The sequence below is a fragment of the Cephus cinctus genome, unplaced genomic scaffold, assembly GCF_000341935.2.
Source record: "Cephus cinctus unplaced genomic scaffold, Ccin1 Ccin1_scaffold0191, whole genome shotgun sequence".
In the NCBI taxonomy this organism is placed as follows: domain Eukaryota; kingdom Metazoa; phylum Arthropoda; class Insecta; order Hymenoptera; family Cephidae; genus Cephus; species Cephus cinctus.
In genome coordinates this window covers 73,275-99,805 of record NW_014332912.1, presented here as the reverse complement: position 1 = coordinate 99,805, position 26,531 = coordinate 73,275, and the positions used below count along the sequence as shown (strand labels likewise).

General features: G+C 38.0%; 3 protein-coding genes and 2 long non-coding RNA genes across 15 annotated transcripts; 1 reads left to right on the top strand and 4 right to left on the bottom strand.

The window, feature by feature from the left end:
* Positions 1–1,481: 1,481 nt before the first annotated feature.
* On the bottom strand, positions 1,482–3,838 carry LOC112493916. Its single transcript, XR_003058897.1, has 4 exons — positions 3,702–3,838; positions 2,827–2,925; positions 2,409–2,633; positions 1,482–2,266 (listed from the first exon to the last, which is right to left on the bottom strand). It is a non-coding gene; the product is annotated as an uncharacterized LOC112493916 (long non-coding RNA).
* Positions 3,839–4,591: 753 nt separating this feature from the next.
* Positions 4,592–11,711, top strand: LOC107264812 (alpha-(1,3)-fucosyltransferase C). 6 transcript variants are annotated; one of them, XM_025082015.1, is made up of 5 exons: positions 4,592–5,097; positions 5,983–6,272; positions 8,789–9,804; positions 9,883–10,092; positions 10,157–10,823. In XM_025082015.1, the coding sequence occupies exons 1-3, from the start codon at positions 4,602–4,604 to the stop codon at positions 8,987–8,989; spliced, it is 987 nt and encodes a 328-aa protein (XP_024937783.1). In that variant the 5' UTR covers positions 4,592–4,601; the 3' UTR covers positions 8,990–9,804; positions 9,883–10,092; positions 10,157–10,823. The 6 variants fall into 6 exon arrangements, with proteins under 6 accessions (XP_024937783.1, XP_015588975.1, XP_015588972.1 ...); XM_015733489.2 differs by lacking the exons at positions 4,592–5,097; positions 5,983–6,272 and adding an exon at positions 10,896–11,711 and having other exon boundaries at positions 9,458–9,804; positions 9,883–10,068; positions 10,157–10,839; XM_015733486.2 differs by lacking the exons at positions 4,592–5,097; positions 5,983–6,272 and adding an exon at positions 10,896–11,711 and having other exon boundaries at positions 9,458–9,804; positions 10,157–10,839.
* On the bottom strand, positions 4,970–5,991 carry LOC107264709. The gene is made up of 4 exons (XR_001537012.2): positions 5,877–5,991; positions 5,696–5,777; positions 5,349–5,512; positions 4,970–5,110 (listed from the first exon to the last, which is right to left on the bottom strand). It is a non-coding gene; the product is annotated as an uncharacterized LOC107264709 (long non-coding RNA).
* Positions 11,712–11,864: 153 nt separating the features above from the next.
* Positions 11,865–13,713, bottom strand: LOC107264811 (alpha-(1,3)-fucosyltransferase C-like). Its single transcript, XM_015733484.2, has one exon. The coding sequence runs from the start codon at positions 13,464–13,466 to the stop codon at positions 12,225–12,227; it is 1,242 nt and encodes a 413-aa protein (XP_015588970.1). The 5' UTR covers positions 13,467–13,713; the 3' UTR covers positions 11,865–12,224.
* A 179-nt stretch (positions 13,714–13,892) lies between these two features.
* On the bottom strand, positions 13,893–23,657 carry LOC107264810. Of its 6 annotated transcripts, XM_025082011.1 has the most exons (7): positions 23,420–23,657; positions 20,636–20,955; positions 20,066–20,504; positions 19,648–20,004; positions 17,700–19,316; positions 17,285–17,537; positions 13,893–17,226 (listed from the first exon to the last, which is right to left on the bottom strand). In XM_025082011.1, the coding sequence occupies exons 5-7, from the start codon at positions 17,707–17,709 to the stop codon at positions 14,655–14,657; spliced, it is 2,835 nt and encodes a 944-aa protein (XP_024937779.1). In that variant the 5' UTR covers positions 17,710–19,316; positions 19,648–20,004; positions 20,066–20,504; positions 20,636–20,955; positions 23,420–23,657; the 3' UTR covers positions 13,893–14,654. The 6 variants fall into 6 exon arrangements, with proteins under 6 accessions (XP_024937779.1, XP_024937778.1, XP_024937780.1 ...); XM_025082010.1 differs by lacking the exon at positions 19,648–20,004; XM_025082012.1 differs by lacking the exon at positions 19,648–20,004 and having other exon boundaries at positions 20,066–20,417.
* Positions 23,658–26,531: the final 2,874 nt, after the last annotated feature.

Here is a 26,531-nt window from a genome sequence, read left to right as displayed (position 1 = left end):
AGTGTGAGCCGCAAAATCAACAATACTTCGGGATTAGATAACGTTATATCCCATGGGATGGGTAGACAACTACCCATCCGCGGGATCCTCGAAAACTGTCTTGTTGTCCTAGCGAGTTATTGGTCTCACTTAGTAAAATCCGCCATGAAATAGCTCTTCGGCTAAAAGCCTTTTACATTCTATGCTCGATAAACTCGAGTCCCTTAAGCCAATAGGCGAAAATGGTTTATGACACAGTAAATCGTCATCTTATCAAAATTCAATTTAATTACCGGAAATGACAATCATTCGGCTATCGTTCGTTAATTGTGGATTCGAGTGCAGTATTCAGTTTACCTCCTTTTAAAAATAGTTTTCTATATTTTTACTCATTTTACTTTTTTTCTTCGAAGGCAACAAGCGACCAGCTCAATTTCGAACGTATCGATAGTACATTGTCGTTCTTTGCACCGATGTTTTCGTGCATCTAAAAAGAAATGAGTGAAAACTGTTAATTGGTTTCCGATGAAAATACGGCAGACTGGCCCGCGGGTTTCCCATCCGCGATATATTCTATAGTACACACGTATACTATTACGTAGCTATGATGTGAGTACATGTCCGTCCAATTATGGAAAATTAATTGGCGATCGGTGACTCGGGGCGATTCAAACGTAGTTACCATCGAATATACTTCCTCTGTATTCCGATCAGCCTTTGACGCCGGTATAATAATTAAAGTAATTAATAAAGCAGTCAACAAATTGCGAGTAACGTATCGTCCATTGGGGATAGTAGCGCCACATGATTTTCCATTTGAATTTGTATGCCTTTCATTTCGTAGCAAAATTCAGCACGGATCAGTCGTATTAAACTTTTGTTCATACGTCCCAATTCTGGTTGAAACTACTTGTCCAAAAAATTTATGTCGGCACCGATGAATCTACCAGAGATAAATATTTTCTGTAACGAATTTCAATTTTTCGTGAAACTCTAAAAAGTTTTTTGTAGATGTTTGAAGATTTACGTGGATTTCATTCTTTCGTTTTATTAGAATTCGGCATCTTTGATGATTTAACGCTCTGTTAAATATTTTTGATAATGATCATTTCAATTTTGAAATAAAATTGATAATTCGGTGTTAACTAACACGAGATAGACAATAATGTAAATTTACATTCTCAGTGTAACACTATGCTGTTACTTCTTACAATGATGTCTCGAATGACTTCTGACCTCATAGTCGTAACACGATATTCACCTTAACGAACCCATTAGGACAACGCCTTAATAAAAGTCAGGTAATTATATCAAAGAGGAAGGTGACTAAAATATTGAGTAAAGATGAAAAAAATGGAGAAAAAGCTATTTTAGTAAATAAATTATGTTCTATAAGAATTTATAGAAAAATTGTGATGTGCCTTGAAACCTTTTCAAGTCAAGATGCGCACAAAAAATATCTTTTGCAGGATAATTACAAATACCCATTTTTAACTATTCGACAGCAGAGACCTAAGCCAGTAGCTTTTTGAGTTTCGATTCTGCGTGCCGAAATGGCGTCCCGCGGCGAGTAGGAATCACGACAGAGTCGAAGACACAAAAAAAAGAAAGATAGAAGTAATGCGAGATATTGTTAAAGAAACAGCGAGCAAGCGGAAGCCTAGAATTCACGCAGGATAATTCGTAAGGATCAATTTCGGTTGGCTTTCGGTCATCTTCAGAGGTTCTTTGATTATTCTCAAGGCAAAAAGGCGTCCAGTCAAGTGTAACGTAAACTAATAAGTTGGTGAACATTTCAGACAGGTCTACCAGGAGGGCCAGGTATACTCTGAACTATCCTGGGACATCCACTTAGCACGCTGCTTAGACGTGAAAACATCTGTATTGTCGCCGCATTAGCGTCAGGATTCTCTTCATGATTGCCGGAAAACTATAATCCTCGTTCTTACCTCCCGTGAAGTTACTTTTTACCATGACAATGAACCGATTTCTCTATTTCGACAGTGAAGATTTATCATAAGTAAAAAAAGTACTCAGCTTGCCATTTTTCAATATCTATCCTAATCATAACCAATAATTTAATTCAATGGCATTTGTAATGCACCGTGTACATCAATTTTTGAAATATTTAAACCAAGTTTCATGTAGATAATTCAAATGCAGTTAGTACGTTGGAGCAGGAAGTCCTTCCACCCTGGGAGAATGAAGACACACGGGCAGCCACCGTCGGATGATCCTCCGACGGCCTCGTCTCGTGCAGGAATTCGAAATTCAGAGATAAATAATTCTGAAAAAAATATAATAACATATAAGTACGCCTTTAAGATTATATTATAAAATTCAAATTATTTTTGGTATAATTGATTTCTTAGAATTAAAAAAAATATAATTTTTCTATAAAAATCATCAGTCCCAAATACCATACGAACCCTAAGAATGACGGACATGCAAGTTCCCACCATTTTTCGGCAATGGCGTATGCAGGCGTGCACAAAATGCAAACACCAAATCCTGTAGCGGCTATACACAAAATATTCGGTAATCCTGCGTGAAGGATAATCCTGATCCTCGTAGGTACACACCTTGATGTAGGTCCTCGGTTTTGGGTAAGACCCATATGTCCTTTTATGTCGCGCTCACAGCCCCGTATGTTTCTGCAATCCAAAATACGTAAATCCCAACTCGAAAGAAGCCATAATACACGTGAAAAAAGCTTGAGTTTTAAATCTTTAACGTGTTTCAGTTAAAATTCAAAGTGTTCAGAAAACTTCGAGTACTCATAATTTTCACTCTTCTCATAAAATCGTTAACGTTCGGTTCTGACAGCAAATTAAAACGAATACGTACCCATATACATATGTATATTCCAGTGACTATTATAGGTCCGGTTCTTCGGATCCAGCTACGATTAACGTGTGGATTAGGATTAAGGTTGGCACAGATTTCCTGCATCAGAATAGAGGTTAGGTATACGCACGTGTATGCGTGCAATACGTATCGCGTAGTGTAAAGAGGAGGGTACATGCTGAACCACCCTTTGGGATCTTTCACGCTCGAATTTCCACGTATCGCGAACAATCCTCCCTTCTGCGATTCACCCCAATCCGGTACCACATGAAACTACCCAGCCCTTCGCCAACGACTAATACGCATTACAACGGTTTTACGTCATTAATATGGACACGTTCAAGAGATTTGAATAATTTATTTAGTCGATTAAATGTTTTAGAATATTTTTAGTGTAACTTTTAGGAATCAAATAGGTATGTTAATGAAATATATTTTTCATATCCATAATATCGTTTGTAAGGCCAATTTTAGAACGTACTACCCTATACGGGCATGCAAATCAATTCACGAAATCCCCGATGACCCCGATCCCCCAGTATCAACGGAGTTGTAAACACGAGAGTGTAACAACCGTGAATTTTCCAATTTCATGGGGAAATTGCATATAATGTATCATACGTTACGTGTTTATTGATGTTTGGTATTCGTAGTAGTGTTAATAAAAAAACAAAAAAGGTATTAACGAATGATTTCCAATGAACGCAATGGATATGGTGCCAATCAGTGCATTTACTGTGTTGTATATATAAATTCAGTAATACATAACGCGTATCGTCATTATCCGTGTTAAACATATCCTCCAATCCCCAAAAACCATCCCTATATTTCATCCCTGCACGTTGCCACTCTCTTGTGCCCTACAGGCTACATACCATCATCAGACTGCCGCCCGCTCTTTCAGTTGTCATCGTGAAATTACTCTCGACTCGCCCCAGAATCCCGTCAACCCTCTTTCCAGGGGGATGATAATCGTGGAAGGGAGATCATGGGAGGTGCCTGCGAAAATCCGGCCACGCCTGGCAGCCAATCGGTGCTCGTGCTCGAGGGTGACTTCATGGGGGTGGCTGGGGAATGACTCGACGACGAGTAACCTCGTACCCTTCGGTCACTCGTCCGAGCGACTAGTCGCCAAATCATTTATCAGGCATGTCACGGAACATTGGCATTTATTACGGTTATGCATTACCCTGGTGAAAGAAAATTTTGTAAAAAAAAGTGTTGATAATGGACATATTTTTGTTTTGCGTAGTTAGTAACCTGGACATTTGAGGTTTATTGGTGCATCTGATAGAGTAATGCTGCTTGTGTGACGAAAATATAAAAATAGATGCTCTAATTTTAGGGGTGACAATTTTTTAGGGTGGTAACAAAACTGTGACATTTACTCTAATCATTTTTCCTTCCAAAGTACGTTGTAAAGTTTTTTCATTATCCGATAGTGAGCTGTAATGGATATCAATTGAAGTGGCTAACTGAACAACTGTGATTAGTGTTATGAACGAGATGCAGGACATGAGCTTGACTAAATAATTAATGACGGTCCATTAAAAAGAATTTTAAAACAAGTTTTAAGAATTTCAGTGAATTTATCATCTTTACTGTCGTCACATAGTGATCACTAAGAAATATTAGAAGAATCGATCATAGATATTCACAGTTAAAATATTGTCTTTAAAGAAATTGAATCAACGATTTCACCTTTGAACGAAATTACTAAGTAAATTTTTTATAAAAGATTTTACTAATTCTCAAAAGTGGAACTGCTACGTAACATGGTAGAAAGTATTTATGCGGGTGATTCGCCAAGGTCACGTTCTCCGATGACAGAGCCATCGAGTCCTCTTCAGGATGGTCCCGGCATTTCCGGTTACAATCCACGTTATCTGTACAATTACTCGCCGGAGAGTTTGCAGCAGAAATTGAAGACTTCGGAGACACAGCATCACCTGTCCCCACGGAATCATGAAGAGCGCGAAAGGACTTTCTCCAGGAGCAGCAGGAGTCCCGTGAGTCCTGAGGGAACGAGATACCGAGCACGTGAAGTGTCGAGACCTAGTTCATCCGCAACGATGTCCTCGCCAACTTCACTCTTCACAATCGATAGTATCCTCGCACCCAGACCAGTTGGCAATGTTACACCTACAAGTTCCAGTAGCATCTCCATGATTCAGAATCCTGATAACATTGGATCACCTCCTAGAAGTACCGGAATTCATCCACTTCAACAACAGTTGCATCACCTGGCCTTCACTTCTGCAGATTTCCTGGGTAGATCAGCAATCTATAAAAAATAGAGAAAAAAGATTAGAAAATTAGATCAATAGGATGTTATAGGTATTCCATAAAATCTTGCCTTTTATATTATTTTCTTACATTGGATATATCCTAATTACGTATCATGCATTGACGTCAGAGAATTAAAAAATTGAATTTCTTTATTTACATACTACTTTGTCGCGCGATAAAGTTCTAAATTACGTTTGACACAAACGACAGGAATACCAAAGGGATTTACGTACACGTTCACAAAATCTTCATCCCCACTTCGTAGCGTTAAGTCTTTCCTACCGTGGTGGTCTCGGCGAATGTTAAGGGATGGTAAAAGTAAAATCCTCAATCCGTTTCAATCACGCGCGGATGAGCGGGTAGCTCGAAATCCGACGCGAACCGTTCCAGCCATTCCCTGAGGAAGAAAAGGATAAAAAAGATATGCTCAGAGTAAAAAAAGGGAACGAACGTGGTACCTCGACACCCCAATATATTTTTTCGTGGGACGTTAAGTTTAAGCAGCTTTTTTTTTAAAAGATTTTAACCAAGACATCCCTTGGGACGTTAGGGGGTGTTGTCGTCATTCTTCGCCACTTACCATGTACGTAAGACCGACGGGGGACTCTCTCTCGCAAATATTTCTACCCCCACACATTTTTATAATGGCAACGTCAAAGAATCTGCAGGAAACACGTTTAAATAATTTGACTAATCCGTCCCCCGGGAACGGGGGATGAAATTTCGGTACGAAATACAACTGAAATCCTCTATTGACTCACCTAGTCAAAGCCATTTGAAGATAATTGACCTTTTTTCATTAATTTTTTCTTGCTTTAATTATCTTTAAATATATCCAGGAAGCCAATGAACAATTTTCATTTTCAGCTGCAGCGTATCCTGGTCTCTATCCCGGTGGATATGTGGCAGCCATGGCGGCTGCAGGTGTCTCGCTTCACGGTCAGCCGACCTTTTATCACACGGGTCATCCTTATCACATGAATCCAAATGCGCCAGGAGTCGGTCCTATGGGAAAACGGAAACGTCGTCATAGAACAATATTCACCGAAGAACAATTGGAGCAGCTAGAGGCTACCTTTGATAAGACCCATTATCCCGATGTCCTACTCAGGGAACAACTGGCACTTCAGGTCGACCTCAAGGAGGAGAGAATCGAGGTGAGTTTCATCCGTAGGAATTAATGGCTAAAGCTACTTTGGCGTGTAAACCAGATACCGTGTACTTCGGTAGCTATGATTATACATAGTTAGCTCAAACCGCACTAAGCCAGAAGGGGTGAAATGTTTGTGAAACCCTTGAAATTTCTTTTCCTTACAAACTCAAACAGAGTCTCGTTACGGTCGGGCTCTTCTCAAGGATAAAAAAATATCAAGAGTTTTCATTTTGACTTTCTAGGCACGACCGCACGAACATGCAGGACTGTCTTATTTTTTCTTCGATTTTCTCTCCCCAGCCCTTATATCAAGGTATAACCAGAATAATAAAGGTAGCGTGTGATGATCTTCATATTTGTAAAACCCTCAAGTTTTTTGTATGGGGCTACCTGGTATAATTCTAATTATTAACGGTATCCGTGACAATATTCATAATTAAATATAAAAAAATTGCCTGGCTTTAATTCCTGACGTACAAAATTTATATAATAAAACGGCGCGCATTTCAAAAAATTATTTTAGGAATCAAACTCTTGAGGGAAATAACAAAAATGCCATCCCACAGAACATTCTAGAAACATCGTGTGTCGTCTGACAAATTGGTTTTTTTCAACCCTTAAGATATTGAGTTTCGGCTTGACAAATATTTGAAGGCCAGGCGGTTTAGCCGCCACGCACAATTTATAATGCAGGTAAACTTTGCTCGCTGTCGGATGTCAACTGTTTGTTACTCTAATGCACAAAGCCTATTATGATTGTACGTAGTCGCTAAAATGTTTCTTTACCCACAATATACACATATTAATAAGCGACACACTACTGTTTACCAAAATGCCGGTATTTTCGATTAAAGGCTTTGGAAACTATACACCCACTGCGATTATTGACTTATAGGTTATGTAGTTTAATGTCACACACAGCCATACACGAATACGTACACAAGCCAGTGTATATTAGTGATACAAATTATAATCGTATATAACAACAGTAAAAATAGGCGCTGTGATAAATTATTATTTTATTAAAAATAATTTCACTGTGTACACAGACTGTCTTTGTGATGTTAAAGTACGTGATTTTTATTTTACTGTACGGATATATCTATACTGCGTCGATATCATTGGAATTTCTTAAGCATCTAAGATATATCCTCTGTGGGAAAGATCCGAGAGGATTTTATATGTTCTCTGCATCATTTACACCTAGTATTTTCCAAGACCACCCACGTAGGCGGCTTGACCAAAGAATCCCCATTCTTCGAGGAGCCTTTAAGACTTTGAAACAACATATACCTACCACCCACACCTGCCTCAGAAAGCAACCCCCAGCTGTTTACTCAGAATTAGTCGAAAAATGACTTTCCTGGGTGACACCGAAAGAACAAATTGAGAAAGAAAAGTTAAATTTTATAATAGTTTTGAAATTTAGTTAAAGACATTTATATTACTTTTCATTTTCACTCACATTTTTTTGTGACGATTTTAGAAGTACGAATCGTATAAATTCACTCTTTTATTGAACAAAGGGACAAAATGTACCTATTCGTATTATAAAGGATGAATCGTCAATCATCTCCCCGAATTGAATCAGACAGGCGTAATGGACAAATGCTGATTTGAAATGTGGGTTGACGCTGTTTGATCTTCCCGCCTCCCATGAGTCTTGTTACTACGGGCTACCATTAATGGAGCGATACTGATTTAAGTAACAGCCTAATTGAGTTACGAAGTAATTGAATTATTCCACGTGTACTAAAGCCTGATAGTTATTTACGTGGAAGTTATACATTTTTTAATAATTATCAAACTACATTGAAGTCAAGAACTATGCAATCATATCTCAGTGCAACTATTTAATATCAATCTGTTAATTAAAAAAAAGTAATTAACCATCGGCTGTCATACATAATTATAAAGTACTGAAAACTTGATTAAATTAAATAATTTAAAGGTTATCCATAAAGTAATAGAATTATGAAAATTTGAAATTGCCGCGACACCCTTAATTTAAATACAATGTATGTAATAACCTTCTATATCGTGTTTCTTATATATATACACACATATATATTTAATACAGCAATAAGCAACCCTCTAGTTCTTCATTCATATTAATAATAAGCTTTCCTTACTCTCGTTTTAACCCCTACAAAAGCTCGGCTCGTGAACTCTCGGCATGGGGTTAGAAGTCGCAGACAGAACGGGAGTTTGAAAACAGGGTGGAACAAGAGAAACACAAATTCTCTCCCTTGTTATTTTCCATTTGAGTAATTAGTGATAAAGTATCATTTCTTCACGGGCTAACTCTTTTCCTTTGTCGCCGTTTTCATTGAGACGGAAGAAAAAAGGGCTAACGATAACAATGCGCAATGACAGGTCGTCTGGTAGGTTATAACACGGGGAGGCACTCACGAAACTTGACAACTTAAAGAATACAAGTTTTCGTACTCGCCGTAGATACTCGTGGACTCACTAAATATAATTCGGTACTCATCCAGCGATCGGTAATTATTGTTCCAGGTCTGGTTCAAGAATAGGAGAGCAAAGTGGCGTAAACAAAAACGTGAGGAGCAGGAACGGCTACGAAAGTTACAACTAGAGCAGCGACAGCGCCCCGACGAGAACGTAGCGACGCCTCCTATTAGAGTTGCTGGACACTTAACTTTAAACAGACCTCAACACGAACAGGATACCGACAGTTCGGATTTGGAAGTTGCGTAGTGTGATTTTTAAGAAAATATTTATAGTCGATCTACATATGCATTTTCTTGGGGCATAGAGACATTACTATTTCCTTCATGGAGACGGGAGCAACTTGAATTCATTTCTGACCTGAACCTAGAAATCGTTTGACGTCAATGAATTTTGTACGTCCATTATTATAAATCTATCAATTGCATTTGATCTCCTTCTGTAATGGAGAATGTACATACAAATTAGGGTGTAAATATCCCTGTAAATAACACTAATTATCAATGTGTATAAACGAATAAATTATTGTGCGAATATTTAATGGTCTTAATTGTTTAAATTGTCTAACCTCACGCGACAAGATACAGTTTCTCCGAATCTCCGTGGGTGATTATACTTTGATATTTTATACCTTCTACATTTTTTAATCGAATTAATGAACTCGCGCCAAACAGATATTCGGCTACTCGAGCGCCCTCATAGACCAAGTGCTTTGTACCGTCAATTTCGGCGCTCGGCTAGAAACAATCCCTCCCATTTGTCTTTCAACCGTAGAACACGCAGCGGACTTACTAGACACAGTTTTTGGCTCGCCGCAATGTGACTCGATGTAACCGAATGTTTTCGAATTCACGCGAGCATTTCGTAACGAGGAAAAAGAGTTTCACGTGACGCTTACTTACTCGGTCTGTAACATCAATGTTCATGAGTATTGCAACTATTTTTGACGTTCGGCAGTGACCAGAAAGTTTCGGAACTGATCGGGGAATGATGAGCTGCGCTGCGATCAGCACGGTGTAACGTACCGAAGACAATCGAAATCCTCATGAAACAATTAGAGAAAGGTGCGTACTTAATCTAACCTATAAGATGGCACTAGTTGTAAATCCATATTATTTGTATTTGAATTATTCAACCATTAGACTTTTGGGCGAACGTTATTTGGTTTACAAGGAAACGGGTTACGTGACAAGCTCACGTGGCTCTTACCTTATCGGCGACCGAGGAGATACATAAGTATAATTTTCCTGAAGCTAATGAACAGAAATTCTTTCATTAAAATCAATGTATGAACGGACACATAATATGTATCTAAGAGTACGCAAGAGGTTGTGATCTCTGTCAAACTAAAAGTACGCATTTTAGTTTTATATGTTAATTGAATATTTCGATTATATTTCTGTATTATCGTTTTAGAGATTACAGGCGAACAAGAGTATTCTACGTACCGGACTTTTAAGATAAAATAAACGTGTGACGATAACTATAGCTTGATAATTTAGTAAAACGTCTAGTACTCATCGACTCGCGTAAAGCATTGGCTACTAGCGTGTATAAAGTTAAGTGCTTTTAAAAATGTATAGATACCTAACTGGTAGTATAACTTTTCGAGTTTATACTGTGTTACTTATTGTATCGTTAACTGTCTTGTGTTTTATAATTCTGAAAAATAATTTTATAAATGACAACTCTGCTTTATATAACCGTCAACCAATGAGAGTATTAAATCCAGCAGACGGTGTTGAAATAATATCAAAAAATGAAGATATTACATCACCGAGAAATTTAAGCAAAAGAATGAAAACGATTCTGTATTGGACGATGATGTTTAAAAGTAAAAATTTTTATTTCGGCGATGGCGACATTTTTCTTGATTGTCCAATCTTCTCCTGTCTTGGTACCAACGACAGGAACTATCAGCCTGTCGAGAATTTCGACGCTATCTTGTTTCACGGACCGGAACTGAATTACAAAGATTTACCAAAAAAAAGGTCACCTCACCAAAGATATATATTCATGAATTCCGAAACGCAGATATATCATCCGATACCGAATCATCCGACTTTTAATAATTTCTTCAACTGGACTATCACCTACAGGTACATAAACATTATATTTATGAATGTCAAAGGATTTAAAAAAATTATTTGTGCAGAAGGGATGCTGATATTATGAGGCCTTACGGCGTTGTGAAAATAATTAAAACCAATGAGATCATACCACCATATTTGCCAGCCGTTTGGAAGAATCTGACAGACACATCGGTACCGAAGGAGATTGATTTAATTGTACAAAATAAGACCAAAATGGCTGCATGGTTCGTGTCCAACTGCTTTACGTCATCTCGACGCGAGAATGTTGTCAAAAGGCTTCAAAAATATATGGACATAGACATATATGGTAAATGCGGTAAACTGGAGTGTCCTCGAGAAATAGAAACTGAATGTTACGAAAAATTGAACGACAATTATTTCTTTTATTTATCTTTTGAAAATTCTCTCTGTCGCGATTATCTCACTGAAAAGGTATTTAGGGTGTTAGAGTATAATGTAATACCAGTAGTTTACGGCTCTGCGGATTATAGCACTTTTCTACCGCCTGATTCATACATCAACGCCAGAGACTTTGCATCTCTTGAGGAGCTTGCCAAATTTCTCAAAGCTCTCGTTAAAGACACTCAGAGATATCTCAGCTACTTTAAATGGAAAAGTCACTATTACATTGATACTTCCAAGAGATACATTAATTGTCAACTATGTGAGGCTTTGCACAACAATAATGAAATACGTAATCAAACTTACAAGGATATTTATCGCTGGTGGACCATTGGATCAGGATGCGAAAGTGGTCCAAAGTTATAAAAAATCATACTTGCTCTTGTCTCGTCGAGAAATATAATTGAAAATATAAATATTATCGATTGTACAACAATATCAAGCAAATCTTAGCATTTTAATAGGTACACCGTCTGTGAATGCGAAATAGTTAAAATTCGAAACGAGTGAGTTCTGCTTGGTACTTGCTTTAATTTTCTTCACTGGAAATCGCAATCACAGATCACCTACACCACAGATTCCTACCGATGCTAGACAGTTGAATTTCACCAGGTCATAGTATACATATGTGATTTTTATTTTTATTTGACGAAATGTTTTTTAACCTTTAAAGTACGGACTTTGGATCCTCCAAAATAATGGGCCTAGTCCATCGTTTAAATTTCAAAAATAGGCTCTGTACTCTAAAGGCTTAAATCAATTGTTGGATGTTTATATAGTATTATATTAATTCTTAAGATCTAATAATAACATTAAGGTAATATTATCGTGACTTATTGCTGTGATCTTATTACATACGCATAGTTATAAGGTACCTTTAATAAAAAAAGAAGTAATTTGTATTTAATAGAAAATTGAATAAACAAATTTCTTATGACCATCTGATAATTTTATTCTAATCACTAAGAATCGTCCTATATTAAGATCATTCAATTAATTCCTAATATTGTTCCATCGAATCTCCAACACTGTTCCTTAGTCCACCACTTATACACGTCTTCAATTACTTCCGGAAGTCGTGGCTCCACGTGCAACTTCTGACAAAGTTCGCAAAGCGTGTGTTCGTTCGGTATCGTTTGTACCTTGTACATATCCTTCCATCTAAAGTACTCAAGATATCTTTCTGAATCGTAGCTAAGTTCCCATAGAAAGCTAGCAAGAGTTTTCGGCGACTTAAAATCCATTATGTCAATATAAGAATGCGGTGGTAATACTCCAGCATAATCAACAGCACCATACACAATCGGTACGACATCGTATTCCAGAAATTTGAAGGCTTTCTCAGTGACGTAATCTTTGCAGAGAGAATTTTCAAAAGCCAAATAAAAATAATACTTCCTCTCCACCATTTTGTAGCACTCTGCACCCAGTCGAGTGTCGCAAGAAAAATTACTGCAGGAACCAAAAACGTCCACGTCCACGTATTGTTTAAGTACGTCAACATAATCTTCCCTCCTACTTAAAGTTTTACAATTTGACACGAACCAGGCAATCTGACGTGTTTTTGATTTTACTATATCCCGAGATTTCTCACTTATTTTGCCTTTGGACACGTCCTTCCACATTGCTGGTATATGAGGTGGAATTACCTCATTGGTTCTGACATTTCTGACGATACCGTAAGGCCTCATGAGGCTAGAATCACGTCTGTAGGTCATAGACCAATTGAAGAAATTTTTGTAAATCTCTCTGTTCTGTATAGGATGATATATCGGCGTTTCCAAATCCACAAATATATAACGTTGCCGCGAGTATCTTTTCCTCGGTAAATCTAAAATGTCTATTTCCGGTCCATGAAACATGATAGCATCAAACTCTGTTACGTCTTCGATAGTCCTGTCGTTGGTAGCAATACAATTCCAAACTGGACATGCGGCGAAAATGTCGCCGTCACCAAAATAAAAATTGTCACTCTGGAACATTTTCGTCCAGTAAAGAATTTTTCGTGTCCTCGAATACGAATTTGGATTAGATGGATTTAATATTTTCAAAATTAACGCATCCTCACGACGTGTTTGATCTACGAGGTTGCTACGATTCAACGAATTCTGATCTCTGTTCAACTGGTGTAACCACAGGATTATCAATGAGCATAAAACAATACAAATAAGCCCATACGTTTTTAACGTAATGCTTGAGTTTAAGAATCTTAAGACATTTTTAATGTACATATTTCTATTATTTATTATTACACGTATTGTCCAACACTAGCCTATCACCTTCGTTGCCACTATCAACTATTATTGCAAGTGAATAAGTTACATTTATCGTTTAGTAACGTCCATAAAATTTACATACTGGATATATTGATTTGACATTGATTAGAGATTTATTAAAATTTATACATGGGTACACAAGTTATTCTGTCTGGAAATTAGTCTCAGTCATTGAACTTAAACCGGCACAATACTGATCGGTTGGTCATTCGTAACAGTCATATAGGTTATACGTTCTTTCCGATTAGATAACATACACTTGATATGGGAAAATGCGTCATGCTATCTATCGATTTATTTATCTACTTAGAAGTTCGTAATTTTGAACGTTAGCTGGGTACGATAACTATAGGTTGGTTATGGATAAGAGTCATATATAGGTACGTGTTTTTACATATTGAGCAACTGATACGACAATTGCGTCACGAAATGTTTTATTTGGAGTATCAAAACTGTGTCATACAGTATAGGGTATGTATGAATAGTCACAGAGGGTAGCCATGGACATTGCAAGTTCTCTACGTTTAGAGTTAACTAAGTTTGTTGAGTACATATACGTATATACTATAAAGCCTCATGCAACCGAAACTAAGACAATCCTTACTACAAGTTTGAAAACCCCTCACCATTGCAGGGTCTGAGACCTAAAGACGATCAACTTGCTCTTTTTACTGTAGAGGCCCTTAGTTCAATTATTCAACTGTCCAAAGTTGGCAGCGCGAACTTAAGCTGAAGCCCGAATTGAGATACTCGCATTTTGCGAAATTCTGTTGAAAATTGAAACTGTTGATTTCGATGAATTTATTTTCCTCGCCCCTTTCCTTTTTATAACAATGTTAAATATTTGCAAAATCAAATCCATCCTAACCTGTGTTTCTAACCGAGCGAGTAATGCGTAAAATATTTTTTAATTTAGCTGGCTTTATTTGATTTCGCAATATTGCACGATTCGTACAAAGAACGGCATTGCGCCTGTGGCAGTTTATTTCCTCGTGCAAATATGCACGTACAAAGTGCAGGTATTTTAATGCGCCTATTTTTCTTCAGATAAATATTAACCCGATCTATAATACGTGAAAGAATCAAATATCACGCGATACTGTTACACTATAATTCGTCATACAATTATAAATACTTGTTTATTTATTTTTTATTTTTAAAACGCTTCTTACTACTTTCGTCTTTGCAAATTGTTTTATCTATAGTCTTCCTCTCGGACTGTGCAGATTTTGGTCGCCACTTTTTCGGGTCTGGTTTCTTATCATCCTCGTAAGGACAAGTTACCTTCGTAGTATTACTTGATGTCTTACGCCTGTTCTGAGCATCTACTTGCTTAGGAGTGTCGGCAGATCCAACTTCAATAACTTTAACAATCTCTATAGGATTAAGTGAAAAACGGCTACATTCAGGCGAGCCAATAGTAAGTATCAGAATAGTCATGAATTTAAAAAACGATGTAGACCTTAGAAGATAGGCAACCGCATGGCCATATTGAAACAATGGTGGCCCCCAGGATTGGACATCGCACATGTAATAGGCGCCACAAAATTTAAAAAGCCCTACACAAGTATTTTCGCAGGTAAGTATTCCGAAGTGATACTTGACAAACATTTGCTCCAACGTCTGCCAGAGATACTTGGCTAACTTGGAGTAAAGTTTTCCACAGATGGACGGCAATATCTTAACCTGAAAAAGTGTCTCGCCGATCTTAAAATACTCCGTTAAATATTTATCCCAACAATCCCTCTGCGAGTATTCAGTCTTCTCAGAAAGCGCCTCAGCCTCTAATTTACTCAAAGTGTAATACTTGTCACCGCACATAACAATGGCATCCAAGGTCTTAGGCGTCCAATATTCCGGCGCCGTTATGCGTGTCATACCAGCGCAGACCGCGTAACAGGCGTACGATTGTTTTCCTCTGTTCTCTTTTGGAAACAGCTGTTCCGTAGGATGAATTTCAGCCCAGAGAGAAAATATTTTATATGGTTCTTCGACGTAATACTGGTGCCATCTTAACTTTACACTAGTTGCAGAATTATCCCGACATGATTTTTTCTTTATGGCTTGACATCTGGGCCATGTTATCTTGAACGTCTTTAACCAGCTGACTTTCTCTATTAATTCGTTATCCTCGTACTCTTTGCAAGGATCATATGTTTCCATGGGATCTATCGGACAGATATTGAGTTTTTGTTTTTCGATATCCTGCATTTGAGGTTTAGGAGCGGATTTTTGCAATAGATCAATATTATACAATTGAGTCTTATGATAGATCATTTGATAAATCTGAATGGTCAGAACGTCTTCCTTCTTTTCGATTTCTTGTATCGATTCGTCAGTGGTTTCTATAGTGTCTCTTTTACCTTGATTATTTTCACTCTGGTCAATTTCATCAGTTTCATTAACTTTGTCGTTAATCTCGCTTTTAGGTGTTTCATATACATATGCTCTTAGCAGAAGTATCATCAAATGCCTTCTAAGAGAATCCCTCGAGCAAAATTTCATAATACACGCATATCCAGAATCATCCCAAAATCCAAATTTGTCACAGCGATAAGGATTGTAAAGATACCAGAAGAAATCATCTTTCCAAAAAGCCAAGGAGTATCTCGTAGTGCGAAAAATACAATTCTGATATCGTACGTCTAACTGGTCGAACCAATTTTCAATTACCTTAGTACACTTGTGCACTGGTATATTTTGCTGATCCTTTATCTTCTGCGAATTGATCTCTCCATTTGTATGCATCAACTCCTTTCTCTCGAGTTCTAATTTCTTTTTAAAATTCTTTTCTATGTAATCCCACTCTACCTCATTTACCCTAGGCACGTCCTTCGTTTCACATACTAATTCGATCTCCACACTGTACTTATAATTATATACAATAACGTCGTCGAATCTTTGCTTCTCCCTGAGATTAATGCTACCTATGTGTACATACAGCATCCATGCATGATCATAAATGTAATCTAGATTCGCACTCCACGCGTATCTATAACGAAGTTGAGTCTTAGCCAGGAGAGCAACAAGCGCCTGATAGAAACAAAATTTCCATGTTTTCTCACGGCTACGAGAACCTTCCAATTCCTGAAGATGCATTCCCTTCATACCGCGAAGACAAACATCCGCATAGGTTCGATTTCCTTTCTTCTTGGAGACCAACTCAAAGATCACGTAGTCACCGTCGACCAATCCCGGATGTTCACCAGCAGCTCTGTCGACCATCAGATTACTCTTTATCGTTGGACACGCTGGCGGAATCCTCGCATGACCGAGTTCCTTCCTTTCTGCAAAATTCTCTTTAGGCAATTCCAATAGCTCCTCCCGTTCTTCCGAGATAAGAGGAAAAATTTCTTTTTTCTTATTTCTCTTAAAAATCTTCTTCAGTTCCTCAATATATTCTTCGTCGGCGCATGGCCACACTTCCGGAAATTTTTCACTCTCTGCTTCCGCTTGCAGCTTCCGCTCAATCTGCCGATCGGCATCCGAAATGACTTTGGTCTCTAAACTTTTCCATATTCGTATTTTTTCCTTTCGATTCAATTTGTCAGGCAGCTTCAGGGCGTCGGCTTTGCTGAATGCATTTAAATATAAGCACTCGTATGGAACCGATATGTCCTCCTCGGATTTGACGTTCGGCAACTTCAGGAGGTTGGCTGCTTTCCTACGGGCAAACTTATCCTCTGCCTCGAGTCTCTCCTCCTTCTCGACGTATCTGAATAATCAATAATACCAGTGGAATAAAGAACGATTCCTTTCATAAGAATACGTACGACTTCATGTAAACACGCCAAAGCTCTTTCTCATCGCAGAAATCTTCTTCGAGACAACTTCCATCCTTGACTTTTTTCTTGCTCTTTTTCTTCTTCCTTCCAACATTCGCATTTATCTCTTCTCTCTCTTCTTCAGCTTCACTCGTTCCGTTTTCGTCTTCCGCTTCCGTTTTATCTGCCTTTCCTCCATCCGTACTGGGTGCAACCTCATTCTCAGATACATAGTTATCTGTTTCTGTGTCGGTTTCTGGAACTGCCGTATTATCAGTATCAGTGTCGGTCATTTTTTAAATAATTTTTTATCTTTATTACAATGATACAGAATTTGTATAACTTCCTCCTAAAATATCTTATCAGGTTAATGATATGAAGCAAGCGGGAATTTTGAAAGGAATATAAAACATCTGAATTTTACCTCTGATCATAACGGGCTTCACATAGGTGATCCCATTAAATACTCAACGACTCTGATTTGTGGTCTGGTTATGTGATTTTCTAATTATTTTCCTGAGAGCAGACGAAGAAGCCCCTGAACGAATGCAATCTTGCTCGCGAAGCCAAGTCCGTGACGCAAGATTTTCAAAGTGTTTATAAAATTACGGCGAATCACGATGAAAATAACGTGAAACCTTACAGGGTCGGGGGCACACTGAGATCATTATTGGATTTCATGCCGAACCTCATTCCTAGTCGAGGAATATTTCCCTTCCCGCATATTACATGTACATACACGGTTATTCAGGACTACTGTACCGCCTGAAGATTTCTATTATTGCCCACGGTAGTATTAATAACGATCTTCAGGTGATACAGCAGTCCTGAATAATATGCATGCAAAACCATATAGTCCATAGGTACGCGTACCACAGAAGAAGAAAAAAGTTGAATATAGAAAAAATAAATGTATAAAGAAAAAATAATCATGTGAGATATTTAAGATTTTCAATAATCGTAGGTACGATAAAAATAGCAAAATTATTTAATGATAGTTGATTTTTTTTTCCTCGTAGAGAAAATCATTCCCCTCTCTGTATATATCCTTCGGGAATTCTAGCTTAGGGAAACTGTGGCGGGACTCCAGGAGTGAATCGAACTTGGAATCGGTCTGATCCCTGAGTTCGAAATGAAGTTGGCTGAGCAAAGCCAAGATCAAGACGATTTCTATTGAAATTTTAATGGAATACACACTGAAACAATCAAACTTTACGGATTCGATAGCACAATAGCTAAATCGCGAAAGCGTTTTTAAATAATTAATCATACGATTCTCAATACGCTTTCTATCCTTCGGCATGACTTTTATAGGTTAGAATTACCAACATTCGTTCGTATACGTGATAATTTGCAAATCTAATAGTAAAACTTGAACCGTGACTGAATCTGAAAGACTACAATGATTCTATAATTCACCTGTATATCGAGGCTAGTAAAAAAAATTGAAACATAAATATATTATTCGTAAAATGATGGCTTTGACAAATCTGTTAAACGGATACAATTTCAGCATGGAAATATGCTGGCGTTTCCTCTATATTTTCGCTTTAACCAAGGGGATATATTTGCGCTAGAAAATCGTAGGCGGATGACGAGATCCAACGAAACCCGAATAAACGGTGCATATACGGTAACGCACAAAAAGTCATACCCACGGCTCTATAAATAATGTGCACATCGCTATATGTATACATATACACAAAGTATCCTCAATTGCTCTACCGTACTGACAATCCAATTAATTATATTTTAATGAACACATCACCGAACATTTCTCTCGATTGTTATTGTTACTTTGGCATGGCAAAATTCATGGACGAGCGCCGCTTCATTATTTCGCCCTGACAATTCCGAATAGTTATATCTCCGACTGTTTGGATATATATGTATATCTTTTTTTCAGCGGCCATTATTGCTTTTCTATGCCCGTTCGCTTAGGATCGGTAAACCATGCTAGACATATCCATTTCGAAAAAAACAAGTAACGTGTCAAACTAAATTGAACCCATTGTCAATAACGTATGGAATGTTGTTAGGCCTGTAAAAAAATATGAAATGATAAAAATTTTAAAATTACAAAAAAAAACTGATGTTAAATGACTGTTTTGATATTTAATGAGAAAAGTATTATAGGGAGATGCAGCTAACAGCTTTTACTGAAAGATTGTGTTAATTTAAACAAAGAACAGAGATTCTCCGGATGATTTGTTTCCATCAGGGAGAATGGTGGATAAGCGATGTTCTTTGGACAGATGAAAAGAACAGACAAAATGTCCCCAGGAGAGATTTACGTGAGAAGCTGCGGAGACATTGCTAGAGATTTAAAGTAAGAATAATATTCCGTAGCCCGAGGCCGCCCTTTTAATTACCTGACGTTAAATTCTTTATCTGCCTGAAACAATGTGGCGAACTCGTGTTTTCAGACCAAACAAACCCCATGTTGATACGCGGTAATAGAATAATCTGGCAGCTGATTCCGGGGATATAGCCCACGGGGGTAGAAACCTACGCGATTTCTGCACCCACTATATCCCAAACCAAAATCAACCCCTGGACGTCGTTCAACCCCCATCTACGTGTTTACTCTCTCTTCTATAACCAGACAAATGGTTCTCCCATGCTTCCTTCTGTACCAGCAACCATTTTCATCCTCTGTATCACACTTAATTTCCCAAATTCGTCATTCCGTACTGTACACAATTCTAACCCTTGACTGTTCCGCATCCCTTGGAATTAAATGTAAAAAGAGTATCAAGCTTTGTTGTAAACGCTTCTTTCAAAAATTACCTCATTTCTCTTGGTTAGGTTTTTCCATCCACGTGTACGTGCACACCAAACAAGAGTATTTCAGTAGCATATGTGTTTTCCCTGAAGTTTGCGGCCATGCGTCGATTCCAGTTTCACAATGGCGGAATGATTGAAACGCGACATTCCAAGCTTCACTGTTTTATTGCTCTCCCGGTGCAATATAAGCGTCGCGATTCGAGCTCGTGTTTTCATGTTTCTCCCTGGCTGGTTGGCAACTGTTGCCAACCCAGCAAAGCACCAAAGAGTAAACGGGCTTGAGGGGTGAATACCATATGAGAAAAGGATTGTGTCTGTGATATCCAGCGACGTGAACCAGTCAAGTAGAGGTCGACTAGAAATTACGAGTGCGTCATTTACTCAGTGATACTTTCAATATCACTGATCAATTTCTTAAGCCACTCGACATTAGATTTGTAACCTTAAAAAAATACACTATCATAATACCTAGATAAACACGATCAAAGACTTCCACGAATATTAAAATTCTTTATTACATTAAACGAGCGAAGAAAAATAATGAAAAATTCAGAAATCACTATAGTTACGTACCACCTTTTTCTCCTTTAAATTGTTTCCACGATACGTTATCTTTCCTGTTGAAGTTCCACGTATAACGAGGAGTCAGCTGCGTGGAAAACAAGGGGTCGGACTGAATCAAAAGGTTTCGTTTTACTTTCTTTTTGTCAACTTGACTTTCAGTCGTGTCGTTGTTTAACAAGCGCGTATCTCCTTTCTTGAGTTCTTATGCTAGTTGATTTTCTATTCTCCAAGTAGGTTCCTTGCGTTGAATTCTTTTCATCTGTGAGACGAGTCCAGGTAGACTGTCTGCGCAATAGTAAATGCACATGGGTGTTAACGATGCGATGAATCTGTAAAAGGAAATTATGAAAATCAAAGTATGTAATTAATTAAAAAAAAAAAGAAAATAATATGGAAAGTATCAAGGAGGAAATGAAAAAAAAAGTTATTATGTATTATGTGACCAGTATTATGTGTATTCGAAGGATTTAGGCTGTAATTAATTTGTAAATCTTTGCCAAAGCATTTCACGTATATTCACTTTCTGTCTAATCAAATGGAGTGTACAGGGTTATTAAATAAGGGTAACGCTGTTAAGCCTTTTACACTTACGTAATTATGTAGTCTTACTTATATTATAACTCAGGTGATCGCTTTTAGATCAAATGTGATGTATGTGAGAATATGTCTATATTATATTTAATCGATTTGATTAATTCATCGAAACGACAATGAGGTCCAGATGACAGTGGCTGACGGTATACTCGAGAAAACATCGGTAGGGACGCAGCATTTCTCAGAGTCTTCATGTAATCAAATAAAGTGAAGTGCGGGCAGGTAACGCCGCTAGTGAGATTTATCCCTGAGAGTTGGTTCCAACTCGCCTTTGTGAAGCTGAAGTCTTTATCCTAGGGGATTCATTTCCATTAGGATATTGAAGAAATTCTAATGACAGCAACGACTCGGGATGTGGATTGAAGTTAAGAATAAGTTGCATCTAGATAACATTGAAATATTTGACGAATACAAATTGCTTCATTCTTATAATTTCCATCGTGTAACCCCAGGAAGTTTGTTTTTCGAAATTAATAAATTACAATTATATGAAAACGTTTTCAAAATCATTCGTACGCCTTTTCTTTGTGAAACACTTTAGAAGAAATTGAAAAACATTTTTTTTTTGCAATTCTGCAATAATCTAGCTGCAAAAGTAATAGGTATTGGATACTCATCCAGGGTTAAGAGACCCGGATTACTTTTAAAGTACCAAACCGCTAAGTACTAGGTACCGGTCAGTTAAGTATGGGAGACCTTGGCTCTGGCCTTGAAAAATTTTCTACCGTCCTAGCTTTCGGCTTTTTGACATAATACATCCGTTTTCACGCCGGAGCTGTCGTACTAACGAGATTGCATTTCAAATCTGCGGTCAAAAGTTTGAGGAATAATTGGCCGGAAGCCGAAGGCTCACTCGGGTGTAACGCGATAGTTTATGTTGAACTTGACTGACCACTGGCTACTTGCGGATAATCCACATACAGGTGTTGGAACAACGTATAAAGGCGCCGTTACAACGAGATTCCATCGAGGGCCTGCGTCAAGAATGCAATATACCTAATGCTGTACCCCTGAATCCTAAGGATTGCAAACTCGAAAGACGATAGTTTGCCTTGAACTTGACTAGTTCAGTAGTCTGAATGTTCCCAAGTTTCCTGTCAGTGCCGCGACCAGCGCTATGTCCTTTTTTCATTTATGCATATCTGAGAGAGATGTAACTACTTTCGCAATGCTATCGATAAATTTCGGAATACACCCTAAAGATGCCTAATCTGCGGACAATGAAAATTTTGAATTTAATGCAAAAAAATATATGCATTTATAAGATTCCTTCCTTCCTTTCCTTATGGCTGACTCCTCCAATGAGGAGATGTGCCAGTAGCTAGTTCTAAAGCATTTATAAGATTCCTTCCTTCCTTTCCTTATGGCTGACTCCTCCAATGAGGAGATGTGCCAGTAGCTAGTTCTAAAGCATTTATAAGATTCACGTCTCTGTTATATGTATACCTTTGATTAAGAAATCTATAGAGTTGCGTCCCGCCTAAAAATGTATCTAAGGAGTGTCTCAGGCTAATGGATTCATTACCGGTTGTCGTCCGAAGAAACCATAATTAAGACAATGGATAGAGTTACCCTAATGACATTCGCCTCACGATATACAGGAAGTGTAATGATGAATCATTAATAAAGTGCATGAAAAAATCGATTAAATAATTAATAGACAGCATGAATAAATTATTTGGAGGTTATGTACCTATTTTTCTATTGCTCCATCACACGTGTCCTATGACTAAATTAAAACCTGGATTAAAAGCACTGATACGAAACGAGTCTAAAGAGAGCAGTCGGTCTCAGGAGGTTAGCCATACTTGTCACGAGTCAAAGCATGCCCCGGCAATGAGTCTTTTATTGAGAACAGAGATGAGGCAGTTAATAGCTGAAGGACAATGGACTTGGGGCTGGATGTTTCAAGGACCCAGACCTACATTAGAGGGTTGGCAGGCGTGACTGTGTGAGCCCGTTGTCGAGATAATTGAGCCGTCAGCTGCACAAGCCTCAGGCGCCATGATAGCGCCACCCTCTTCTTGCTGTTTTACGCTCTGAGAAGAGAACACTTATACAGCAACGGGCACAGGGCTCGAATTACCCTTTGCAAAACCCTCGGGACACCCGAGCACTTGCTCCACAAGACGTGTTCTCATGATAACTGACGATATGTTTCTGCTTACGGAAAGTGTCTCAATAATTCTACGTACTAACCTCATTTTTCAGAATCCTTCACGGAAAACTACTGCCAGGTTATAATCCAGCTAAACCGACGTGCCAAAGCTGTAAGAGCACTGGTAAAGGTCGAGACGAATGTCCATCCTATTAAATCCACACGGCAGATATTTCACAGGCTACAAGACCACTGGAAGATTCAAACTGGCCGACCGAAAATACGAGCGTTGGATTTTCAGTGTCGCATTCTGGTGAGATTGACGCGAACGTCGTCGTCCTCCTTCAGAGAAGTGAGTGAAAGCTTGCATAGGTAACACGGATCGCGGATTTCACGACTCGTCGCCGACGCATCGTGTGAAAATATTTAATGCTTATTTTCAACGTTGCGACAGCACGCCTCGATGCATCCCGATCTTACTTAGGTACTTAGAAAGTCTTACCGTTTCATTTGCTTCGGAGAGATCTTCTCGGTGGTGACGAAGATTTCTCTTTTTTTTTGTCCAGGAATATATCTAAAATTTTTATCATTTTATTGAAACGGAGTTCACACGATGAATGTTTTAAAATCGCGGTGAGTAAAGAACGGAAAAATTTTTCCATGATTTCCTCTAGATGTGTTCTCTACCTCTATGGTTTTTTATGTGCGGCGAGTTCCTTGTATTCGGTTAAGTTTCCTAGGAACACGGTCGTCCAAATTTCACGATCAAACAGAGAATTTATTAATCCTCAAACAAATACCGTGCTTTATCGTCGCTCTGGTCGTTTCACTGCCGTGCCTTGTTTCCCCAAAGGACCCGGTGAGAAACTGAGAATGAGATTATTCAACCCCTACTAATACTAATCTCTCTTCCGCTAGAAATTGTTTGCGAAGGCCTTCTTTATTGCAGCTCTAAAACTGACGGGCTTGTATTATTTAGCCGAACGTTAATGCAAACAATACGAATGCCGGTTACGTGAAAGACTGGGCATGACTGTGCGCATCTTGAAACTAACCTCAAAGCCACTATTTCGTATACGATTACAAAGTCAATTTTTGTCCAACAAATTGCACAAAATCTCGTACCTTCAAACCATCTGACATATTCACAATAAAAAGTTGTAAAGGAGACAAGATTAGAAAAAAAAACTCGAATTGAATAATTTACATAAGAATACAAAGATGCTCTGTATTGATACCGAGAAAAATATGGCGCCTTTACAAGACACGAAAAAAGAAAGTATGTAGGGCCGATTATCGGTTGCTAGACACGAACAGACACCCTTATTCTCGTACAAGTAAAGTTCAACCCCTAGCTCACTGTGTTCCTAAAGGGGGTTGAGATTCTTTCGGATAACGGTACATTCCAAAGGGTGTCGAAGTGGGGATGTTTAGTTACAGTGGGGATTCGCTTGCCCACGCCTACTACCCTCCGAATCAACCAATAGAAATGCTGCATGAGGAGTGTCAGAGAGTTACCAGTTGTCACTGCGCCGGTATGGTTAGCCATAGAGAAAACGTGAATGCTATAAACCGGGAATTTAGAGCTTTATATTTTTTTTCCGTACCAACGTCTACGTACCTACTTCCACAGGATTCCGTGAAAATTCGTGTAATCAATTTCTGTTTTCTCTATGTAAACAAAAATGTGACAAATCCTAAAGGTCAGAGGGAAAAATTTTACCTTTTATTATAGGCATATAATAAAAATTATAATATTTATTGCGCATACAAAATTTCAGTTTCAAGCAAATACAATATTCAAAGCATCCCCGTCGTCAATCTTTAAAATGCCCTATAGGATTCGTACATAATTCAAAAAAATTATAAGAACATGAGCCAATGAAACCATATATCAGAATAGGAACGATTACCACGTTTTATTCATTGTAGTGATTCCTATTTGGAATGAGACAACGATTCGCTCTATTCTATATTGAAAACCTCCTGTCGATACGTTAATCAAACCAAGAACCCGACATGGCTTCCTGCCTAGTAACACCCTCCAATGTCTCTCTGTCTCTTCGCATTTACCTTCGAAATAACCAGCCAAAATTTTCACCTGGCCGATTCGGATCTCTTTGATTTCCGCGATTACATTAAACCTGACAGGTGTTTCAATCCAACCATATACATACACGAGGGAACATATGTACATACGTATTTGTCCGTATATACATATATACATATATACTGTACCGTTTGATCCACCCTTACACGATGCAACCCTATTATGATACCTGGTCTCCAATGGAACAGTATAGCGCATAACAGGGATTAGCACCCTCTGATTAGAATAATTATGTTAGTCTTGCCCTTTGTGTTCTAAGCGAATATTCGGCTCGGGACTGAACTTAAAATACACTAAGTGTAATATAAAAATTTTATACCATTCCTAATACAAAACGTATATAAGGCAATGATTAAGGGTTTTTATTAAAGGAAAAATTTTTTTAGGGTGAAAATAAAATTTATTAAAAAATTCTACAAGACCTCCAAATCAGTCTCCCATCTGATTTGTGAACTACGATTAACCATATTGACTTGATATTTTTATTATGGGGGTGCTGGGATTCTCGTGAAAGCAATAGATGTCGTCATACAGAGATTGTGCATTATGGCACAATGATGGCGAAGGGATGATATCGTTTTGAAGGGGTGTAGCAATATACAGGGGTAGGTACCGCGGTAGCCACAAGCGAGACGAGATAATTGCCCTGTCAGTGGCAGCATTCTAGGGCGTCATAGATATCACTATAGTCCCTCTAGACAATTATCTATACCCGGTTATTGCTTTGACTGATGTATAACCCTTCAGTACCACAACTTCATCCAATTATGATCACGGCTTCTGACTTTTGACATTGGGAAAATTTGAGATATGCAATCTTAATTTTTCACCCTTGGATCATTTTCAATCATTGAATATGATAATTTAATAAACAGGAATAAATATGAATTTGATTTAGATACGTGTGAAAGTCATAGACAGATTTGTATATATATATATATTTTTGTATGGTTGCAATATAAATTTATAAAATATTTGTACTTTAATTATATATTTGACAATTACTCGACCTCTTACGTGTAATATTATTTTTACCTCATTGCCTAATTACATCGATGTTATTGAGTTCGTGAAGTAAAACGGGGTTACTAATGGGGCGAGGA